Source organism: Chelon labrosus (assembly GCF_963514085.1).
Source record: "Chelon labrosus genome assembly, chromosome: 17".
NCBI lineage: Eukaryota > Metazoa > Chordata > Actinopteri > Mugiliformes > Mugilidae > Chelon > Chelon labrosus.
The window spans coordinates 24,898,261-24,922,957 of NC_140350.1; the positions used below are offsets into that span (position 1 = coordinate 24,898,261).

At 43.4% G+C, this 24,697-nt stretch overlaps 1 protein-coding gene across 4 annotated transcripts in view; it reads right to left on the reverse strand.

Moving 5' to 3' along the window:
- Nucleotides 1-24,403, reverse strand: part of LOC311503055 (polypeptide N-acetylgalactosaminyltransferase 10-like) — a gene marked incomplete at its 5' end in the record, with an annotated part of 69,557 nt that extends 45,154 nt beyond the window's left edge. The window contains 4 exons of one of the 4 annotated variants that reach the window (XM_084565564.1): nt 3,154-3,320; nt 6,022-6,160; nt 9,632-9,704; nt 24,251-24,403. In XM_084565564.1, coding sequence (XP_084421690.1) covers nt 3,154-3,320; nt 6,022-6,160; nt 9,632-9,704; nt 24,251-24,403 — 532 coding nt within the window. Of the gene's footprint in view, nt 1-3,153; nt 3,321-6,021; nt 6,161-9,631; nt 9,735-24,244 lie in introns of all 4 variants that reach the window. The other 3 variants (XM_084565563.1, XM_084565562.1, XM_084565561.1) reach the window with 3 other exon arrangements.
- Nucleotides 24,404-24,697: the final 294 nt, after the last annotated feature.

The window sequence follows — 24,697 nt, forward strand, 5'->3', positions numbered from 1 at the left end:
TTATTCCAGAAAATTACTTCTCAGCTTGGTAAATGAATGTGTGAACCAGAAATTAAGCACTACCCCGTAGGTCTGAACCGCACTTCACACTAAATCACTTTTTCTCTCCGCCTCCATAATGCACCCACTCCCTGATTTATTATGCAGGCTTTCAAAGCTGAGCATCGATTTGTGGTATTCTGCACAGAAACTGTCCGGGATTACTTTCTCTCCAACGTCGTAAGAGCAGCTTCTGAACCAGAGACCAGGACTGACTGAAGTTCACTTTGTCCCAGCGTCTCTTAAGCCTTAATTACAACCAGATTAATTTCTTATCAGATGACGGTGGTGGTGGTGGTGGTGAGAGGGGACGTGAGAGGAGCAGGCGGTCTGCAGAGGTTAAACCCCTTCCCCGGGGCCGTGTAATGTTTTCCCATCAATCCTGATGACGGGGGCCTGGACCCATCCCTGGAACAAGGCTGTTCTCACATTACTGAGTTGTTCTTTACTTCCCTCCCGTAGGGATGTGTGAGGTTGACGACTGGACGAGATAGGACAGAAAGTTTCCTGGTGTTTGTTTCCAAGCATTTGGAAGTTTGTAAGTGATAATGTGAGGTACTGATGTCCTTCTTTTCCATGAACATGTGACGTGTGATTCTATTTGTGAAGGGAAATATGTGCATTCAACCTAATGGACTATAACTGAGATTGCATGGTTACATGTATTTATTACAATTAAAAAGAATTTATTTATTCTACCTAGAAGATAACATGTTGTAGATATTTTACAGGAGGCAAAAGCTCTGTAATCTGTGGTCCATATACAGTTATTAAAACGTTATCATGGACATGCATAATAAACTACAGTTAAAATGATAAAAAGAATAGATTTGATTTAGTCTTGTTTTCAATAAGCACATGTTTTTAGACAATGAAAGAAAACGAGATTTTATGTCACTTTTCATGACTATGCATTGTTATGTATATGGCCCCATATTATTTATTTTATTATTTACAATATAATTCATGTAATAAAGGGTTGGGGCATTTTTATGTAGTCTGCGAATAAAAGAACAACTTTATTCATGCTGATTAAAATGAAGAATAACAGTAATTTCAAATTATAATGATTGTGTTTCATCCCATGTTCCCTCAAACGCTTTACAAACTACTCAACATGTATATCACCCGAACAAATATTCTAAACAAACACACAAAACTTTTAATTAAGTGTAAATTACTTTTAAATTTCTGTTGACTATGGCTCTAATTCTGGCCGTTTCCGCTCCCCGGAGCCCTGATGGGTGGCAACCTCTAAACGAGCCCGAAGCCGTGGAACATCTCATTACCGTGGAGACGAGAGGCAGAAACACATCCTTCGACGAGGGACCATGACAGAAAGCACTAATTAACAAGGAGTTAAACACTTTAAGAGGTCTGATGAAGGGAGGGGGGGGAGAGAAAATATCACCCAGACATGTGTGTGTACACACCAAGCCGTGCAACGAGCATGTTTGCTGCTGAGGAAACGAGAAAACCCTAATGAGCTGGACGGAGTGGAGCAGACTGGTACGCTGTGCAGGAACTTTAGATTGGATTATTATACTCTGATATTAAAACTTGTAATTGTAAACTGACCTTGCAGTGGGCGTGCACGGACTTGATTGCCTTAATCAGCCGCACTTGAGAAGGTGAGAAGTGAAGAGCTTCTTTATTTTTTATGGTGAAGCGTACTGGTGGTTTGGTTGCCTTTTATAAGTTATAGAAATAAGACTTTTATTTTTCCCATTCTGTTGTCCAGTCTCCAACATACTGTTTGATAATTATGGGATGTCAGTAGATTGAAGTCAATGTTTAATTGTGATTAATCGTGTTATTTCCAAAGTTAATCCATAGGGCACTCATTGAAATACTGGGAAATTTCAACCCTAGAGTGTTATTGAAGGATTTAAAAAATGTTTTCAAAATTTATTTTCCATGTAGAAAATCAAGATTAATGAATTTACCATACATGGTTCCTTGGCCTTAAGTGGTAAACAAATGTAAACATGTATTTAGACCATTAGAACATCAGTGCTGATTCAGGGACTTGTCAGCATTAGACAACATTAGGACACTTCTTCTTCATGGAACCTGATAAAGCAGTTATGCTCAGTGTTCATGCAGAGGTGGACCTTGCAGACCACATTCGACCAGAGGATGTTGCCTTGATCTGCCTTGGGTCTCTCTTGTCAAGAGACCCATCTGGACTTGCTGACTTTAGCTCTTTTAGTTCTGCCATAGACTGTATTATAAGGTCTCTGCATGGCACATTAGTGCTCCCTCACTTCAGATTCTGCTTGCTTTCCACAGTGCTTCCTGCTGCCCCAAACTAATCTGTACCCAGGTTATAACAACAGAACCTGCAATATGTTAATAGCATATGTAGAAAAAAAGTAATGGCAGTAAACAGAATTATTTGGTTTCTGTGTCGCCGTGATGCGTAGTTACATTTCTGGGGAGGTGCACGTCAGGCTACGGTTTGCGTAGGGTCTGGGCTAATGCTGCAGCTACAGTGTCATATAGGTATAAACTGTGAATGAGGCTGGTAACCCTAATGAACTCTTGGGCTTCCTTTCCTGGTGAGTTTCAGCACAGCTTTGGATGGTTTTTGCTGCTGCACTTGAGGACACCCTGAAGGTTCTGGATATTTTCCAGACCAACTTTTATTTCTCAAAGTAACCCTGGACTTCTCTTCACTTAGTCGACACATATGGATCAGAACAGCAGTAGCACCTCTGCGCATCACAACCGACGGTGTCAAACACACATTGAGAAGCCACAAATTCACTCTAGCAAGACGTACCTGTAAATTGAAAACCATTCCAGGTGACTACCTCATGAATGCCAAGAGTGTGCAGAGCTGCCATCAAAGCAAAATGTGGCTACTTTGAAGAAGCTAAAGTCTCAAACATATTCTGGTATTTCTGTTCCCCACTGTGGGATAAATGAAAGGAGTATCTTATATCATTCCATGTGTCCCTTCAATGATTTAATGTCTTCAGCATTAATCTACAGTGTAGGAAATCAATAAACAACAGAATGGGAAGGTGTCCACACACTGAGTTTGCAGAAAAGCTCATTCAGTCACCTGGGTTCTTTATGAATCTTTTCTTCATTTACGTCTCACCCTACCTTTGTCGCTGAAGTCGTCGACCAGGATGACCTCGGCAATGAGCTGTGGAGGAGAGCGGTTGAGGACGCTGTGAACGGTCCTCAGCAGCGACGACCAGCCCTCGTTATGGAACGGGATGATGATGCTGGTGTTGGGCAGCTTCTCTGAGTACAGCTTCTGTTTACAGCTACACACACATGACGTAAAGACAGAAACAGCATGTGATGCACGTGTTCTTTTTCTCTTTTTCCCTTTTTAACAATTCTGTCCTCATGTTCTGTTGTTGCACGCTCGCTTCTTCAACAGATCTCAGGTCATTAAAGTGAGATACAGATTCACTGCTGTAATGGATGTGTTCAGGACATTCAGTCCACTGAAATCCAGGTGCAATCTGCTCTGAAACCAACATTAAATTCATTTTCATTTCATTCATTTGGCATGTTTGCTCTCGTGAAAGGGGGGAAATAATAAAATGGATTTCAAGGACTCGTTTCCATTTCACACGTTCACATTTTTAGTGCAGACTGTGCCCTTGTATGTCGTTCAGTATAATAATAATAAATGATGATAATCATATGCTTGATTATACATATACTAGCCTGGAGTAGCCAGACTAAATTCTCAGCAGTATGTGAGTCTGGTAACACTCCTTTGGGATTTTATTTCAGGGTTTTAGCTGATACAGAGAAAAAATTAAAAAAATGGAGCCTATCCCAGCTGTCATTGGTCTAGAGGGGGGGTCCACCCTGGACAGGTCTCCAGTCTATCACAGGGCTAACACAGAGAGACACTCACACCTACGGCCAATTTAGAATCACCAATGAACCTAACCAGCATGTCCTTGGACCAATAAATTACACTCTTTTTCTTCACACTTTTTTTTTTTTTTTTTTTTTAGGTGTGAATGAATATTACAGAACCATTAAATGAAGTGTAAGGTAACAACAGTCTGACCTTTCACAAGGTAAAGACCTTCAGACATGCTGTTCAACCAAGAGTTCATTACTCATGCCAACGATGCCGCTGACACGTTCCCCCTGCTCCAGAAGCAGCCTTAATTTCCTTTTTTGCAGCATACAGCAGTTATCAGCTGCCAACATGTGCTCCGATGACGAGCTGCAGCCATCACCTCCAAACTTATCATCGCCGCAAATGGTTGGACCCCCCCAGAGGCGCTAATCATGGGAGGAGAGTTATGTGCCTGCGCTGACGGAGGTGGGAGAGAAAGTGTGTCCTGAACTGTGTCAGTCGATCAATGTCTGTGTTGAACATCAGCCTGCGTGTTATTCATTCAAATATGAACACTGGGAGACAGGCGGGCTGGGTGATGGACAGGCGGCCGGCCGCTGAATCTTAACAAACCCTGTCCAATTCCACTGGGGATGAAGGTGTGTGTGTGTGAGAGAGAGTGCGCTTCAATTAAATCTCATCAGCGTGCAGAAATCGAATGTGTCAGCCGCGGGTCTGGGACTGGCTGCCGCGGAGGCACCGACAACATGCCAATCACTGAGAGGCAGATGCTGCCTGCAGGGCAGACTGGGGGGGAGTTGAGGTGGGAGGTGGGAGCAGGTGTGTCCGTGTGATTGGTCACAGGAGAGTGATGAGTGATGGAAGCCGGGGAGGGCGACATGGTTCCTCAACAGCATCCCTTCATTTAAAACATTTACATGCTAATAATTCAATTACAGCCACGTTAAAGCCAGATTCTGATTACAGCAGCTGTCATGTAAACACCTGATGTTTACATGCTGCTTCTTTTTGTTGTCCTCAACCTGAGCACACCGGGAACATAGCGCTGTCAGGTAGGAAGACGTAAGTGTGAATAGATGTCAGTGTGTCTGCAGACTAGCCATCTGTCTGGGCTGCACTCTAAATCATTCCCCTGAGTCTGAACAGGATAAATCCTGGGGGGTAAAAAAGAAATAAGACCGCGGCATGCACACCACGCATTGCTACAGAAAAGCCTTGACACTACAGGTTTGTCCCAAAACCAGGGTACACATCTCGCCGCCCACCCAGAGAAACGTCCTTTAGAGCTAAAACGCAGACCTGTATAAGAATAAGAGTCTGCCAGTTGAGTATTTACAGAAGTTGTACTCATTCTGCTAACCTGTCTGTGCAGACGGGTCAGAACAAGAGATGCGTTAGGTCAAGGAAAGAAAGCTTTTATAAACGCAGATAAAAAAAAGACTCGTGCTCTTTGGGGCACTGGCACAAAAGAAGCTGCTTTCCACATGGACGAGGAGGGAAGGTCGAGTGTCAGAGGAAAGTTCTTGTCAAAAGAAAAGCTGTGATTTAAAAGCCTTTCACAACGCCACTCCAAGGCCGAAGGGACAGTTTACACGAGTCTGGGCAAGTTCTGGTTTCATAAAGAGAAAATCTCAGTAATCCTCCTGACCTGATATTCTAGTGACCCTTACATGAAGCCACAGTGCTGACTTCTGGTGAGGCAGCAGCTCGAGCAAGCTGTGCTCTGAAATCACACCTGTCATGTCTAATCCCAGCCATGAACGTGATTATTACATAATTAATTGCAAAGCCCTTTTTAGACTTGAAGGCATCTGAAAGAATGAGGACAACCACTGATACTGTCACTGTTATTTTTAAAGCTGTTCCTGGTCCTTGTTGTATTTTAAGCTTCACTGCACATTCATTCCTGTGGACACTCTGATCTTAATCTGTTGAACAAAATGTTGCTGCTTCTTTTTTTTTTTTTTTTTTTTAACCTAATTTGTGTTTTAAAATAAGATGAATACAACACGACGTAAGTAATTTGAATGTGGAGGGAAAAGAATTACACAAGCATTGCATGTTAACTGAGCGCAGGTTTGTGGCTCTGGGTGGAATCCATTTAGCTGGAGGCACAAACACAGACACACCAGACTCACTTCTCATGGCGGATGTCAGGGAGGGAGCGGTTGAGCGAGATCCGGTCGCTGACGTAAATGTTGAAGCCGTTTTCTCTGTAGGCCTGGTCGACCCGGTCGGTTTCTGTCAGAGGGAACGGCTTCCCCTGTTCACCGTTACCTAGCAAACACACACACACAACAAACACAGGTCAGTAAAAAGCAAAGGGTAGCATCCACATTTTCTGCTGAGGTTAATCTACAGCCCATACACACACGTTGCTACAGACGTTCGCGTCAGTGTTATCCTCCAGCTCGTTGGCTCTTCACAGGAAGTAAAGTGTTTTGAGGTGCAGCCACATTCTGGACCGTATGGAATTAATCCAGGGCTAATTTGCTAAAACAAGTGTGGAGATAATTCCAATATTCAAAATGGGATTATACAAAAAGCTTGATTAAACATCTCACACTGAGACACAAAACCTCAGTGATGCTCTGTGGTCTACAGTAGAACATCTTTAAATCTTTCATGTATCTTAGGACCAGGACTTAAATCATCTCCTTTAACTCTGAGAAGTTAAACATCATCATGCACATGGTTGTTTGGCAGTTGGTTGTGAAATTAATTTAATTTTTCATTGCAATTTCATTTCTAATATTCAATTATTTTATTATTCTTGCAAATTTTTTTATTTTATTTATTTTTGTTCTCTATTATGTATAGTATGCTATGTGCCTGTGCATTGCTGCTGCAACGGTGAAATTGACCAGTTTGGGATTAATAAAGTATCCTAACGCATGTTTTATAAGGTCATTCTATAAAATATAATGTTCTTTGTTATATTATACATCTGTGACGTGTACACAGTGTGCAATTAAAGCTGGACACAGATGAGTTAGACGTCAGGCTTCTGCATAAACCACATTTTGTGACCAAATGAGGTCAACTCCCATACGAGGGGCAAGCGTGAGGGAAAATGTAGTCACATGTAGAGTCCTCCTAGCGATGACAGTGGTTAGACAGACGATCTGAACCGACATTTGATGCACAAAGCTGATAGTCCAGAGTTGTTTGAATTTAATTAGCCCCCTCTTTTTGAAATAATTGGCGGCTAATTATCCTGATTGACGGTGTTCGTGGCTCGGCCATTTATGGATGATCTGTGTGTGGAGGTTACTGAACTATCGCTACCATCCTGCAAGCGGAACTGAATGACCGAGCACATCGCAGACATTTATTCAGCATCAGTTCACGTCTGCGAGGCAACTTCACTCTGACTTTGACCCCCACCCCACCCCCCTTCTTCTCTAGTTCCTGTCAGTGTGTCACACCAGATCAGCCCTAAGCCATAAGGGACACAAGCTCATCATATAAAGGACACAAGCTTTCTAACAGCTCTTATCTCTACGTAAACTCGTCTCTGTGCATCCTGAGCTCATTTCAGGAGAGCATCAAATTACACCGTGCTGCATGTTTCATTAGCCACTCGTCAGTGCACTCCACACAAACACACATGCATGCATGGAGGCGCTATAGTCAGAGGAGAGCATCAAATTAAACTGAGCTGCCTTGTCCCATTAGGCAGAAATGATCTGTCTATATTCCTGAAGGTAATAACTGCAGAAAATAACTCTTCACTTTAATGGCTCATTTCAGAGATAAACTCTTGACTTTTCCCTGCACTCCCGACTTGTTACATAGGTCACAGAAATTATGAATGCAAATCTGAACGCCGTGAGGAACATTTTCAAAGTCCTCTTTTAGACTTTGTGACTGCATAATATGACAATAATCCCAGTGGCAATGACACATCGTTCCTTCAGTGTGAGGCAGCTCTGGTCTTTTCTTTCTGATAAATCAGTAGAAGTATGTTGGCAGAGATTTTTCTGTGCAGCCGTGAAGGTAGCCGGCTCAGTGACACCGCCCACACTTTGTAATGCCATGCTGTGCTTTTCAGAACAAGTCGCTGATCTCACTCCCACATGTTTTGCTTTTCATGCACAGATTAAACATCAGAACGTACCTGGGATCAAAATGTGCAAGGATTTCCCACATTCAAGCTTCAGCGTGTGTTAGAACTTCTCTCAGGTTTTGCTCGTCATTACCAGCAAAGGATTTAAACTCTGTGGCTGGTGTTTGTTCACCTAGAATACAGGTGTAAAACATACGGCGCAGGGGCCAAAACCAGCCCACCAAAGTGTCCAATGTGGGCCGCAGGATGAATTTGCAAAGTTCACAAATTACACTGAAGACGTTAACTGCAATTTTTCCAATAAAGGTAGCTGCTATACCTATGGTTCACACAGTTTTAGTAAGAGTTGTGGACAGAACACAAAACTGAAACCTACAACTATAAAGAAAATGTACAGTTGATCATTAAATCATTAATGTACTTGTAGTTCTTTGCACTAAAACGAAGGGAATCATTTAGAGTTGTCATTATTTATAAGTTAATACGCTACTGTGTTACTGGTCCGGCCCCCTTGAGATCAAACTGGGCTGTATGTGGTCCCCTGAACTAAAATGAGTTTGACCCCCCTGACCTAGAATAAAAGGTGAACCAAACTGAATTCTCATCACAATACGAGTCTGATAACATGTCATCTGGGTTTTATTATCAGGCGAGTTTCAGCCTATACAGAGAAAAATAAAACACCTCTGCCAGCAACTGGACGGTCCTACAACCAATCAGAGCGAATTTTCTTCAACCCAACGGTTATGACTACGTCACTGTTACTCTTTTGTCCACCACCACATGAAGCCTCGTCCAAATGATTTGATTGGCCCCTGCAGACCTATGCAGAGCATAATCAGACCCAACGGAGAGACTCCAGAACAGCTTCACTTCACTAAAGTCTGACTTTCAGACTAACTCTCTTATGCACACAGGCTTGTAGGTTCCCATCTGATCTGATCTGACCTGACCTGCTGTCTAAATTTACTTCTGGAACGACAACCAGTAAATTCTGTTTGTTGAATAAGCCACTGAGTTGAAGGGTGAAGCTTCTGCAAGAAAAGCTCTCGTCGCCTGGTGTTTTTACCTTTTTAGATTTAGATATAAAAAGAAAAAACGCTCTTGAAAACCACTAGTAAAAAAATACGCGTAAAATAGTTAAAGTACTACTACTACTAATAATGTAATAAATCAAATCAAATAGTATAACCATAATGCTCAGATTTATGACAGACCAGTTCCCAGAAGGAGTGACTCCAGGGAAGGCTAGGGAGGTCGTGCTGGCCTCCAGGCTAGGAGCTACCTGAAACAGCCTGAAACTACTGATTTGTCCACAATGACTTTATAATCTTTCTGAGTCTAAACCACTTTGTCCCCTCTTATGGACCCTTTTCATTTTCCTCCATATACAGTAGAGTGAAGGCAGAGTAAATGTTCTGCATTTGTAACAATAAGACAAATCTATGCTTCCCGCTCAGGGCCTGAGGCAGAATCAATGCCCTCTGTAGAAGATTAACTGTGTTTAATTATGAACTCAGAACACAGTTTACAGCATTGATTCACACTGGTTCTGAGAGAGAAATCCACTTTGAGGGAATTAAGAGAAGAAGAAAAATGACAGAGCACATGTTCCCTTCCCTGTTTTTCTTCCTGCGAACCAAACTCATCAGCAGCCTCGGCACAGAGCGTGGACCTACCGACGCGAGCGGCATCTCTCCTGATCGCCTCGTAGTCGTGCCAGTCCGTCCGCCGCACGCCGTCCAGTCCCACCTGAGCGACCTCACGCAGCTGGTTGAGGCCCTGCAGAGGAACAGGACACAAACAAATATATCTTTTAAACTGGTCTGAACGTAGGTTTATAAAAAAGATCACACACAAGCTGCTGCAAAGATCAAATCACTCTCCACAGAACTGGCTCAAATTATGATATAAGTTTTATCCTCCGTGATGATTAAATCAGTATAGTTTCTGGAGATATTTTATATTAAACTGTAAGAATATGGTCCAGTAAAGCACTTGAATGCAAGGTGCAGCTAATTTTCCAACAAACACATGCATTAGAAGAAGAAAACAGATTTTATTTCCACTTCAATCTGCCTCCTGGCTGTCAGCCAGCCTGCATGATTTTTATTTTTTCCTCCTAAAGTGTGTTGCTGACAGCTGGGGGTTTACACTAAGGAAAGAAAAAGCCAAACTGTTTTATTATTATTATTATTTATTTATTTGTGCCACATGAAGAAAATGACATTCAGCCGCGGCCTCATCTCCATAAGCTATTATTCTCGACTCAGCATTAAAATGCAAAAGCAGCCGTTTATGAAATTCTCTCCGCTTTAGAAATGACTTTCAGTGAGTCAAGATATTACGGGATCACAGCACAATGGTAAATTAATTAGCTCCGTGGGAGGATGCAATTAGCCAAATGTTGTTAATACGAGCGACACGTCTGGCTGCATGCAGTACTATTAACCAGGCTGTTAGCTGATACCGCAGCGCCGTCGAACACGCCGCTGTGACGAGCACTGGGAGCATGTGTGTGTTCATGTGTAAACTGCAGACAGCAGCTGTTCTCTGTTTAGTTTTGCTGCTTTACAGAGACAGCCAAGCCGATCAGCCGGGATGGCAGACGACAATAAATCACAGTGTCAGCGTTCCATACCTAACAATTTAACGCTTGCATGTAATTATATTACACGTGCGCTGTCACATGTCAGGCCGCTGACAAGTGAGAGCAACAAGTATAATCACAGTGGATAATTTCACTTAAGCATAACTCTGGATCAGAAACCTCATGTACATAAAAGATATACACATTCCTCCTCTTGGGGACGAGAAGATGAAATACATCATGCATGGAGTCCGTCTGTGCGTGTCCAACTAAAAGGAAGCAGGCCTGCGCTGGCCCATTTCCTTCTGATTAAAATTTCAGCGCATATCGTGGCGATATTCCGCCGAGGCTTTCTGCTCTAACAAGACCTTGAAAAACAAGACAAGGAGAATGAGAAACTTTTACAGTTTGAGTGAATATTATGATGTGACTTTACTTTAGTAGAAGTTGCATGTTCTTATGTGTGAGTCTGCAGCACAAGAGAAAAGGACGGGGATGGGGAAGATGAGAGAATAATAATAATTTTCTTCTGGCTCTAGCTCACACACACACACACACACACACACAGCAGATGTAGTGGAGGACCTTGCAGGGAACAAACAGCCGAGGGAATTTAACTCCCAGAAAAGCTGTCGTGATCACTCAACACTAATATGCAGGAAATGGAACTGGACACCACATTAACCCGGCGTTCTAGTGAAACATCAATTTCCTTCCCACCACAGAGGCGCGCTCATTTTCCTTCAATTCATTCCAGTTCTATTGAATTCGGTCGGGCTCGGCTTGACTTCACTGTCATTCCACATCACGTCAGCGGCGTGATGCACCAGAGATCAGCCTCCCCTTTTCAGTCAGTCTAAATCATTTACAGATTTTATTTTATTTTCTATATTTACTTTAACATGCAGATTTTGAGTGGCCCGTCTTATAAGTGGAAATGCTACGGTTACAGTTTAAAGACACTGACACAACAAACAAACTCTCTCTAACTCTAACGAGCTCTTTTAGGAACTATTTTTTGTAGGAAGGTTACAAATCTGTCTACATCTGGACAGTGAAGGGTGGACCAGGTGGTTTGGTGAAGTGTGGTTTTGAAGCTCGGTGTCGTCTCTCGAGCCACAGGGCCTGACTCCACCTAGCTCCCATCTAACTCTCAAAGGCTCATAGAGGTGGAGCATGAATGGAGCTGAGCCGGCGACCTGTTAGGACACCCACCTGTCACTCAAAGCAGCCACACCCTTAATTGTGCATAACTTTAAGCCTCAGTATAATTTAAACAGGTGAGTTCTACAAAAATGTCCCCAGTTCACTTGTTATGAATGGAGGAAATATCTGCTGGAAAGTTGGCGTTGCTTTTGGAGGCATTGCTAATGGATATTTGTAGAACTGCAGTTTTTAGCACTTTTGTGTTAGCGCTTCATTTCTCAGAAAAACCCCACTTCAGCTTTTAGCTGGTCGAGCAGCTGAAAAACAACATATTATGTTAGAATAAAATGATTTCCCTTTAAACGGATAGAAAGATTCTTTATTTATCCCAAACTCGGAAATGTTAAAGTTGCAGCAGCAATGTACAGGCTCTAAGGATACCGTGCATAATTTATAATGGCAGAAAAAACTATATCTTCCTTGGACCCGGTAGTTCATTTTTGTCCTCTATAGAGGACATGAGTCTCTAGTGGATATATAAAAAACTATATATGCTAGGGTTGTTGTGTTACATGTGCAAAATGAGCTCTGCATTCTACTTTTTGTGGATGTCCCCTGTGGTGGACACTGGGACTCAATTCATGTGTTTTTATTTAAAAGTGACAGTACTTTGACAGAGGTAGGGAGAGTTTTACTCAGAATTGCAGATGGAATTTGAAAATTTGATTGAAAATTAAAATTGTAATCCTATAGTGATCCTATTTGGGTCAGGAGCAACATGTAAGATCAGCAGTTAAATACTTTAATGTGATGTGATTGTATTTGTTTGACAGTAGAGGTGAATCTCGAGCATAAAAGAAGAGGGAAGAGAGTTTAACAGGATAAAAGCCGCTATAAGTAGCATTGTAAATAAATAAATGAATAAATAAAGTCATTCGTCTTTATTCTGGTCCTTGTGTTTTCTCTGGCTCCCCGCTGTGTGCTGCTGCTACAGCCGCTTCTAATGGCGGTCCTCAGAGAAACGAGGCTAGGCCGAGGATAAATCTCCTCAGCACATCATTATTCAAGGTGCAGCATAAAGCAGGGAATCACTGGAGTTACACCGCAACCCATGTATTATATCTATCAACCGCTCCATCACTAATTACACAGCACCGTGTCTGATAAGTGACGGGCCGCCGTAGAAATTCAGGTTTTATCCTGTGAAGTGTTCGACTTACAACGGAGCGTGGGTCCGGAAGAGGGAGAGATGGAAGAGGCCAGTTTCACCTGAGTGATCACTAATTAACTCTCACGGAGCCTTTTAACGGTCTAATACGTCTATTCATCTAATGTTTGCTGCTTACAATGTATCTGTGCCTGGGTGACGATAAACACTGCTCCACTATGAACTCTCTCTGTGTGTGGAATGTCATGTTGCAAAAACACAACTGATTGGAGGGAGACGGAGTTTGATGGTGTAGTACGACAACATTTAATTTCCCTTCCCTTTGTATGTGGAGCGGGGTGAGACACAGACACTGGCAGTCATGAACTGACTCAAGTTCTTCCTTCACTTCATGTGGAGATCAGTCTGATAGCAAGGCTTTCCAGTGTCTGGCCAGCTGAAGAGTGATACACGTATATGAACTTAAGTGACGTCCCATTCTTAATCCATAGGGTTTAACATGACGTGGGCCCACCCTTTGCAGCTCGAACAGCTTCAACTCTTCTGGGAAGGCTTTCCACAAGGTTTAGGATGGGAGTTTTGACCAGAAAGGAGGGAGCATTTGTGAAGTCAGACGCTGATGTTGGACTAGAAGGCCTGGCTCTCAGTCTTCACTCAAATTAATCCTAAAGGTGTTCTATCAGGTTGAGGTCAGGACTCTGTGCAGGCCAGTCAAGATCTTCCACACCAAACTCTCTCATCCATGTCTTTATGGACCTTGCAAACTGTTCCCACAAAGTTGGGAGCATGGAATTGTCCAGAATCTCTTGGTCTGCTGAAGCATTCAGAGTTCCTTTCACTGGAACTAAGGGGCCAAGCCCAGCTCCTGAAGAACACCCCTACACCATAACCCCCCCCCCTCCACCAAACTTCACACTTGGCTCAATGCAGTCAGACAAGTACCGTTGTCCTGGCAACCACCAAACCCAGATTCCTCCATCAGATTACCAGATGGAGAAGCGTGATTCATCACTCCAGAGAACACGTCTCCACTGCTCTAGAGTCCAGTGGTGGCTGCTTTACACCACTGCATCCAACGCCAGCCGCGCACAGTGACGTCGAATGAGTTTACAACAAACTGGATGCCGTCTGAGGGTTTTTAGACTCAGCTATCACGTCGTAAAGGATGTTCCCAGTGACATAACCTTTACCTTAACCACAACCTTACTGGTAACTGTCCGTCCTTCTATGTCACATACTGTGTTGATCTTATTCTCAGTGTGTCCACTATCTGCACATGACTGGAATTTGAAGACGTCTTTAACCCTCCCCAAAATAACAACCTCACAATGAATGAAAATGCCAAGCTAACCTCTGAGCTGTCCCCTCTCTCCTCCTCATGCTTTGTAGCGGCGCCTTTTTATTCTCCCATTGAAGTATTATGGCACGAGGGAGAAACCTTTCTCCCAAGAAATAAGTGACGGCAAAGTCAGGAGAAAATGCCAGCGACTCCCCTCTCGTCCCTTTTGAAACTTTCTACTACAGTACTGTGAAAAACGCCAGAAATAAAAGGCGACACAGCGAAGGTTAGGATGTCAGGGTTTTTATCCGCTGTGATGGCTCCAGCCTCCAAATCCTCTGCACCTTCTCTGAAAGCAGCCTGGTAGTATTTTTTTCTGAATAAATCCCACTAAAGTCTTGTTTGTATTGCTCTCAGTATGTCGATTACAGTATCACTACGTATTCCAGGTTGTTGTTGTTGTTTTCTGCTGCGCTGCAGTGAGGAAGTGTAAAACCAAGCTGTCAACAATTCACAACAAATATTTAAGCTTAATGACGAGAGTGTGTCTTGGCAAAAACGAAACCTGGATTGGAACAGTGTACAAAGCGTGCGTTTCCATTTGTGAAAGAGCTCAGACACATCTGCTGTTGTTTACAGCTAAAGCTACCGTCGGCTTTGTCTCTAGAGAACTGTGGAGAAAAAGCTTCCACCTGAGCAGCTTTACCAACAAACAGGAAGTACAGTTAATGCCCGCAGCGAAGCATGGAATCTGTACGTATCTGCTGTGCATTTATAGCCCCGCCCACAAAATGTTTGCAGTGGAAAGTTGGTCTGGAGACTGATTATGCTCAAACTAAGATCTGCCGGGCCAATAAAATGGCTGTGATTGGCTTGAGCATTGACTGGAATTAACAAGAGAGATCATATCACTCCAGTTTATGAAGCTTCTCTTCACTGGCTCCCTTTAAAATCTAGAATAGAATTTAAAATCCTCCTCCTTACATACAAGGCCCTTAAAGGCCTAGCTCCATCATATCTTAAAGTCCTCATTGTACCAGATCATCCCAACAGATCACTTCCTACTTGTGGTTCCTAGAGAGTTAAAAAGTAGAACGGGAGGTAGAGCCTTCCGCTATCAGGCTCCTCTCCTGTGGAACCAGCTCCCAGCTGAGGTTAAACCTTTGATTTTAGAAACAGCGTGAATCCACCTGTATATTTGTGACAGTAGTAAAATAGCTTTAACAGTAGCACAGCTGTCTCACTGTCTGACGTTGCTGTTTTCAGATGCAAACAAAGAGGAGGAAGGAGGAGTGAGCAACGAAAGATGGATGAGCGCTATTTGACTCTTTGTTGAGTAGGGAGGGAAAACCAGTACTACCAGCAGAGCTGTACGTCTGATAAGAACAGAGCCAGCCATTCATTCTCTCAGGAGGACGAGTCCGACCGCGTTGGGTCAATACCACCCTTGTCTGTTTCCTCTCCTCCTGCAGAGAGCCGACAGAATCCTGCAGTGAGAATAGGAATCTTTTCTGTTCTTTTCTTTCCTGTTTTGTCAGATCACAGACCCCCGGAGACACAATTACCTGCCTTTCCTGTTTCACCTCACCTTCTGCTCCTCCTCCTCCTCCTCGATTTTTTTTAGCCACTTCACAGACAAGTCAATCTGTGCTGGAGGCTGAGAATCCCCTGTACCCTCTTCTGAGAACACAAAACTTCTGCGTGTCCTGAAAGACCTATTCCTGCTCAGAAAAAAGGTCTGTTTCAACTTCCCACTATTTCAGGGATGCTGCAAAACAGAGCCTAACAAACTCTACCGCAAGCTGAGCAACCCTGTTGCGACACACATGCAAATCCCTCCTGGCATCTGCTCGCTGTCTTGTCGGAGCTAGACACGAGCTTGAGGCAGGGGACCTCCAGGCAGAGGCCCCTGCAGAGAGGCACTCCAAACACCCCTCATAGACGAGCTCAGCGGGGCCACTGTACAGTCCATTATCTCCCAAAAGGAGTCATTATCCAGAGTCCTGCTGAGAGAGCAGGCAGAGGACCAGAGAGAGGCCACGACTCATGGAGGAGCCCTCGGCCTCCTGCGGACTCAGACTGTCTGCTCAGATATTGGCAGATTATGATACCATCGCTGGTCTTACAAAATGTTTGGACTGCCTGCTGTTTCCATGAGACAACCAAAGAATATAAATCTAGATAAAGGCTCATGCTCCTCTTGGTCCTTTTTGATTTTTAACTGCTGAGTAAAGATCCAGGTTGAAGACACCGAGGCACGGATTCTGCTGACAGGTGTGTCCACATGCAGATTTAGTCGTCGTTCTTTTATAAATGCACACAGATATTCCACGAGTCTTGTAAACAACACATTGTGTCTGGATGCTCTGAATCAGGGATTCTTTGGATGCGGCATTATTTGATTTTAGGAGCATCATTTGGACAAGTATATAGCACATGGGGAAGATATACCAGGTGAGACATTCACTGCAGAGTGACACTCAGCCACTGATAGTTTCCGGTCACCTCTTCATGTCTGAACACAAACTATCCAATGGTTAGTGATACACAGTCCTGGTCAGAAGGAGAAACACAGCTACTTTTAAATAAAGGGAATACTTAGATAAGTTTTTGAGCATGTATCTCAACGCTGGTGTTTCCCAGAAGCTTGTGAATGAAAGAAGAAGGGATGTGTTTGCACATTTGAACACTGCTGGTGGAACATTTAGCTGGATGTAAATAGAGATGCATGCAGACCGCTCGGTGGGAATATTGTCTGACTTCATGATCGCAAACATTTAGTGGACGCTGAAGTAGCTGCTCTTTTAGAAAGTTGCTTCACTCTGTACTCTGCCACACTTTTGACTTTCCATAAAGTTCAGACTCTTTTTTTTCATCAACCGTCATCGTTCGCCAACTTCACTGACTTTTTTTGGCTGGATGGACACAAATCCCCGCAGCCAGGTTCTAAAATCCTGCGGACGGCCTGGAACCAGAAGTGTGGAGGCTTTTTATGATTCCTCGACTTCAGAATTAGATGTTCAACAACAACAGAAATGTTTCGCTCTCTCCCCGCAGACCTCCACCTCTCTTTTCAGCCCGCAGCATTCGTATCTGCACAGATTTGCAAGTGCACACGCCCAGTGTTCAGACAACCTTGGCAGTAATAATAAAAAGAAGAAGAAGCAAAAAATGAATGCTCACATTTTCAGGGACACGCTACACTCGCTTTATCTCCTTCGTACTGGCGAGGTGGATATCTGTAAACCTCCACACATGAAGCCAAAATCTGCCAAAGCAAATCACGCAAAACAAAACCCACACTCTGACATCTGAGCGTGGTGTGATGGAGTTTCTGGGGAGTTTACTGGTAATTTACAGCTGTGTTGGCACTGCTGGGATCACAGCCTTCACTGGCTTCAATCCAAACCCACATGAGCTGTTGAAATAAGCTCCTTATTATCATGTCTGAGGGACAGGCAGGGAAGGGAAGGGAAGGGAAGGGAAGAGAAGGGAAGGGAAGGGAAGAGAATAGCAGCACGTTGTAAACAAATTCAACTCCACAGCGCTCACATGACGCGTAGGCCCGTGTTTCTGTGGTTAGATTTGATTGGCAGAATCAGTTCCCAGCGGACGGGTTCCAGACCAAATCTCTCTGTTGCAGATTTGTGGGCTTGGAAGTTGGTTTATAGTGATGGACAGAAGACTAACAGTGATTAGTTTTCACCAAAATGGCTCTGGATGTAGAACCATCCACTTAGCCTGCTTAGTTTTTTTTTTTTTTCTTTTCCGTGTGGGTTCATTACACGCCTCATAATGAAATCCAAATGGAGATTCATATTCTCATTAGAATTAAGGCTGGGTACGCCAGGCTAGTGTTGCAGCGCCTTTACACAAAATCTAAATTTAATTAGACGCATGGACACACCGTAGAATCTTAAATGCTGTTTGAGTAAAAAGCACAGTTGCAGTGACAAAGGTCAAACTCTCAGATCTCTTTGTCCCAGCAGCAGCAGCAGCAGCAGCAGCAGCAGCATCCTGCAGTCTTCTCTCTCCCTCAGCGTGAACGTCCCTCTGTCAGCAGATCTCAGACTACAGATGCGTGACTTCTCTCTCTGCTTGCTGCTTTTGAGTCTACCTTTGTCAACATGTCTCCACTAGCTAAAAGGACCCGTGTGTCTCACCTAGGCTCATATAATCCTCCCCTCATCCTCCAGACTCTAGTCGTTGCGAGCGCCCTGTGTTTCGCTGTGGTTTGTTGGGGGAGCAGCAACGACAAAAAGGACATCAGTAGGATCGACAAATTGATCCGAAAGGCTGGACATGTCATTGGCAGTGAGTTGGAGACGTTTGTCTCAGTGAGGGACAGGAGGACACTGGACAAACTGCTCTCCATCATAGACAATCAGTCACACCCACTACACCAGACTATAGAGGGACAGTGGATATCAATCTCCAACAGACTGATCCAGCTCCACTCCCACAGTGAACGCTGACTAGTCATGTGTTATGTGCAAAAGAGCCGATTCTAAGAGCCGATTCTTTTAGTGAATCAGAAGAGTCGATTCCCATCCAGTGACAGCCAGCTCCCCCAATTATTTTTTTTCCTTTTGCTCTTTCATCTCTGCTCATGTCAGGACGGGGTAGAACTTCGTTTTGATGGGCACGCCATGTGGCCAATCACGAGAGAGGGGGACAGACGCTGTGGCTGACTGAGTTACAGCAGACAGCAATGAAGATGTACGGCTGCACGTAGTTGTGAGTGACGCCCGTAAATGAAGCAGCATCTGGCTGAAATGTAAAGATGGAGCAGAGTGTCTTCACTGCAAAATCAAGATAATGTTAATACTGTAGCAGGTTCCACCACAAACCTGCACAAGGACATTTACCGTTTGTTTACTGAGCTTGGTTGTGTTTCTGCTTGTGTGGATTTGATTGCAGTGTTTTGTTCATTTATCTTCATAATTAAAGTTTTATTGAAATATTAAACAAAAGTCAGAATGCTTGTGTAACAGAATGAGACAGTTATTAGGCTTCTCATGAAAATATTAAATGAAAAAAGGGCTTATCAACACACAAACAAACCATATGTATGGTTGTGTTGGGCTCAGTAGCTTTTATCCCTAATGTATTTATGTTTATTTATTTCTACTTATTCTTATGTATGATATGTGGTATTGTGTCGTGTGATGATGATGTGAAGTACTGCTGCTGTAACACTACAATTTCCTTGAAATCACTGAATTGAAATATCAGGCTATGAACGATGCTAAATAAAGAGCCATTCGGGAGCAGAGAGCTGGCTCTTCTTTGGGACCCGCAGCAAAAGAGTCGAGTCTCAGAAAAGAGCCATACTGCCCATCACTAACGGTGCTGACAGTGAAAGGACGTCATTTATCCCCTACTCTATCCAGCTGTTCAACAACAAGATAACACCATATTATTCGAGTTAAAGCTCATTATAGCACCTTATTAATTATTTTTCTGCTTATACTATTTTATTTTATTATTATTTTATCTTTCTTTTTACTTGTGGTTCTCAAGTGTTTTTTTATGTGCAACTGAGCAACTGTGACCAAGCAATTTCCCTTGCTGATGATTAAAGTCCAAGTCTCCCAGCCTGCGTCCATCCTGTTCATCTACACCATCTAAAGCAGACTCCCCTCTGCCCCGCTGAGTCTGAGTCGTGCTGCGTTTTTGTTGAAGACCGGCCGCTCTTCACCTCTACTCCAGCGATCGATGCTCGGTATGGTTAGGAGGACAAAATCAATCGGTTTAACAGAACAGAGCCGTCAATGTGCTGCTGAAAGGCATTTAGCCACACCACTGAGTGTCACGCTGAGGCCATTTTTATTTTTAAATAAGGTGCAGAGAAAAAAAAAGAGGCCTTTTCTCGTCCCTTTTTAAAATCAAACATTTTCATTCTAGTGATAAAACAGAAACTCAAAGAAGATAACATCCTCAGCAGAGAAGAGCCTCTTTTATCAGATGGCTACACCTCCTCTGAGTCTGTTTACTGGTTGGCTTGGTCTGATGGGACAGTAAAACTACTGCTGACTCCTCCAAAACGGTGACTAGGTTTCTAATCAGACCCGGAGCAGCATTCATTGGACATTCAAACTAATCTCTGCCTCATATCTCTCCACTGCATCCCCGTTTGAAGCAGTTAAACTGGAGATGAGACGGGAATGAGGGCGGCAGGGAGCCACATTAGGACCTGGTACTGTCACCTAGAGAAAAAGTATAGCAGCAGTTTTACTGTCCTGAGTACGTCAGGCCTGGTGTTTAGATTAGATTGGATTAGACTCAGCTCGACATTTGGAGCTGCAGAGGTACTTAAATATAGTAAGTATCTAAACAGAAGGACAAAGAAGGTGCAGGTATGTGCAGAGGTGATGGAACTAGCCGTGTTGTGTTTTGTCCTACAAAGAGTTTCCTCTTCTGTAGCCGCAGAGCCAGCGTGTTAAAGTCAGCTCCACAGAGCTCAGATGAAGTACATGACTACATCATTGCTACTCTTCTGTCCATCATCACATGAAGCCCCGCCCAAATGACTTGATTGGTCCGGCAGATCTTTGCTGGGGCAGAATCAGTTCCCAGTGGAGAGACTCCAGAACAACCTCCCACCATAAAACCACTGTCCTGACTGTGGGAGTGACTGAGTCTCCAACAAGCCGACTGTTCCCTCCCAACAGTCACTTCAATCCACCTCCAGTCAGCTGAGGTGTAACACATCATGCTGACTAGATCCCTGTCAGCTGTATCAGCATATCTACTCCAGCCAAGACACTTTGGTCCAGTTGCCAAAATCTCCTCCTAATACCTTCAGAGGAATATTGTGCAGGCTGTAGGTGTTTGCAGTTTACCTTGAATAGTGTACGCTCTCTCCCCGAGTCACTACACCGCACCACAAATGGATCATTTCAGTTCTAAACATTCAACCCCAGCTGGTTTTAAGCCGCCAGCGTGTTTATGAAGGGTTTGAAATGTTGTCCTCTGAGAAGGAATGCAGCTCTTTCCATCCCAATAAAAGACTGAATGGCGTCCCAGTCCACGGTGTGGTGAAGAGTCAGGGACAGGAGAAAGAGCAGAAAGATAAATAGTGGAGATGAAGTGTTTGGAGCCTTTTGAGAAGATTCTACTTTCTGTTGCCATGACTCGGACTGACGTTCTTTGAGTGAGAAAGTATTCAAAGTACAAATTCCTTCCTAAGGTGAAATGCTCCAGGGCTGAAAGCGTGAGGATCTGGTGTTGAATAAGTCCGACTCTATGAACGCTAACGAGGCTGCTGCTGAAAGAACAAACCTCCTCGTCCTCCTGTCAGGGTAAATAAATCTTTAAAAAACAATATAACTGTTGTTCATTTACATTCTGTTTCATCTAATACCTCAGCGGGAGCCACTGTGTGTGAACGAGGCTGAGGCTCATCCTGTTCGTATTTAATCTGCTCTGATCTCCCTCTGATGGTTTAAGCTCTGTGTCGTCTACGAGCGAAGCAGACAGAAACCAACAAGGGGAAGAAAATATCAGCTACAAATGTCTCTAACAAGTCTTATGTGGTGGAAAAAGCTTGAATGGGATTAGGGTATTGATTTTTTATCTACTTCAGTGAAGCCATAACAGCCCACGGGGAGCACTCAAACACAAACACACTTATCGTTCCTTTCTCTTCCCTCATTTGTCCTTTGTTCCATTTGTCTTTTCCCATTAAAAGTTTAAAAGGAATTAACAGAAGCAGAGAATGCTTACAGCGAGTCTCCAGCAGTGAATGAGAGGTTTTGTGTTGTTAAAGGCCGACAGACTGTCGACCAGCGTGTTTCCTCAATTGTCCCTCGGTTCATATGGTCACCCAGAAAATAACGGTGCTTTAATGTCAAGTGGGAGTTAACTCCAGTCCTGTGAGTCCGACTGTTCCGCTACACTAGGCAAGAAAACAATATTTGACAAACAAGGTAATTAAATGCTAAATGAATCATATTGTACTGCGCTGACCATGCATAGTGTTTATTAGCATTCACACAACCACCCCTACGATCTTTCAGCCTCCGAAGGTTGAAAAATTGTTTACGTTTTGCAAGGTTTTCTACCGTTAGTCCCTCCTGATGGGAACGCAGCAGCAGCAGCAGCAGCAGCAGCAGCAGCAGCACATTTAGTGTTCAACTGTAAAACATTCTATCAGGATGAAGTGGAATTTGATTCATATCACAAAAGGGATCCCTGCAGCTCACAGAATACAAATACAATAAAATGTATTGATAATATTACTAATTTGCAGCTTGAAACATCCTCTGCAAAAGAAAAAAAAATATATGCTACGTGCATTTCTTTAAAATAAAGGATAAAAAGAAACACAAACTTGTAAATAAACCAAATTTCCAAATTCCAACTGCGTTTCAATAGAAGAGAAAGAACAAATGGTGCACAGAGAAGAGAAGATCTTCGCTCATCTGCTGCGTAAAAACAATCAAAACCAGCCAGTAAGTCAGGTAGTCGGCAGGCGATCAATTCTAATCACTCGCTCTCATCTTCTCTCGTCTGCTCTGTCGAAACAGTGGGAATGGAACTGGGAAATCGATGCAGGCGTCAATAAGAGGAAAGTCATGATGAGGACCCTGACGCCGATAGATCCCTAACTGAACATACAGGCACCGTGTAGAGCATTAATGGAGGCTGGTAATGTGGGAATTTGCACATAAACGATGTTGCGGTGGTAGTTTTACTTCAGCCTGTTTAGTCCTTGGAGAGAAACTCAAGTGACGTTTGTTTGTATTTTATTATTTTGAGCAGAGGGTCTGTGTTATTAGGTGGCTATATAAGATACACATTCACTGACAATACATCTGCATAATAATAATAATAATAATAATAGTATTATTAATTGGTACTGTACTGATCCCACAAGGGAAAAATACCTTTCTGTATTTGACCCATCCAGTCGTTCACACCGTGTTTACGGTGTTTGCTTAATGTGCACATCACGGGGGGAGATAAACCTGGGACCCTCTGGTCTCAAGCTGCATCTCTAACCACAACTCCCCCCTTTTTATTCAATGTGCAAACACTGAGCATCTATTTTCCTGAATGACACATTACTGTCAACTGGGATTAAACCACTACTTTGCTAACTGACCTGTGTGTTATTTGTCCACACTTTTTTCTGTAGTTTTTATATGAATATAAACACATCTGTGGTTCCCACTCTGCTCTGCTAGAAACACAACCCTCTGTGTGTCCTGTACATGTAGCACAACTGACTAATTCACAACAGGAGTAGCTCTAATATTTTCAACTTTACCATTTTATAAATCTGCTAAATAACACAGAAGTGTCCTGCTATAGTTTCTGTCTGGTTTCATACCAAGACTCAAAACTAAATACATTTTATTACCAAAGGACTGGCAGCAAGGAGCAAAAAGTAGTTTAAAGACTTCATTTTCTGATCACGGCAGCCTGTACTGGATGTTCTTCACGTGTCATGTCCTAACAGATCAGTTAATCCTGACATCAGTGATGCTCAGGATCCCAGACCACGTTATTTAAAACCAAAGTGTTTATTAAATAAATCTGTCTGTAGTTGTTTACGCTACATAAATCTGATGTACAAACACTTAAATGCAGAACATCAAGAAAAAAAAGTTACCATAAATAAACCAAAACATTATTAATCAGCTTTGTATGATCACGTTTCTTCACTGCAGTTTAATCTCTGTTAATAGTTTTAATCGCTGTTAATAGTTTTAATCTCTGTTAATAGTTTTAATCTCTGCTGACACTGGGGGATCTGAAGTCTATTCGCTGTCCATGGTTCTGAACCTGTGCAGCTGAGTCGCTGTCCGTGGTTCTGATTGTACAACTTGTGGGAGATGGCTCCTTCTGGACACTAAGTAATAATAATATATTGTTCCCTTATTGATCCCACATGGGGAAATAATTTTTCTGTGTCTGATACAGTAGTGTGTACACTCGGAGCAGGGGGCTGACAAACCCCCAACTTGCTCCTTGAGGTGCCTTGAGCAAGCACCTCAGCCAGGGACATGGAGGGAGGGAGGAAGGGGGGAACCAGGGAAACACTGGTGCTCAGTTTGAAAAAAGAGCAACAAAAAGGAGAATTATGAGCGAGCTCCACTTACCTGTACCGGAGGGATGCCGCCCGGACCGTCCAGAGCGTCGGGCGAGTTGTCGAACACTCGGTCCCGGTACAAAGACCACAGTCCGACGTTGGGGAGGAAAAGAAGAGCCGCTATGAGCAGCCCAGCGAACTGCAGCAGCCTCTTCTCTTTCCGCCTCATCTCTCCGGGAGGAAGCGGATGAAAAGCAGCGGCGGCTGGAAAACGAGCGAGTCCCGACTCACCGCTTTAACGAGCGGAGACAACTTTCACTCTGACTGTGGGGAGGCACGGGCTCTTTTCAAGCTCCGCACAGCCACGCGACTGACGCAACATCCGGCTGTGACTTTCAGAATAAAAGCACAAGCCACTGAAGGGGTCTTGACTTTCCTCAACCACAGCTGAAAGAAGTCAAATACAAACCATGTTCTTTGCAAAATAGCAGCAAAATTTGGATTAATAAATTAGGATTCATTC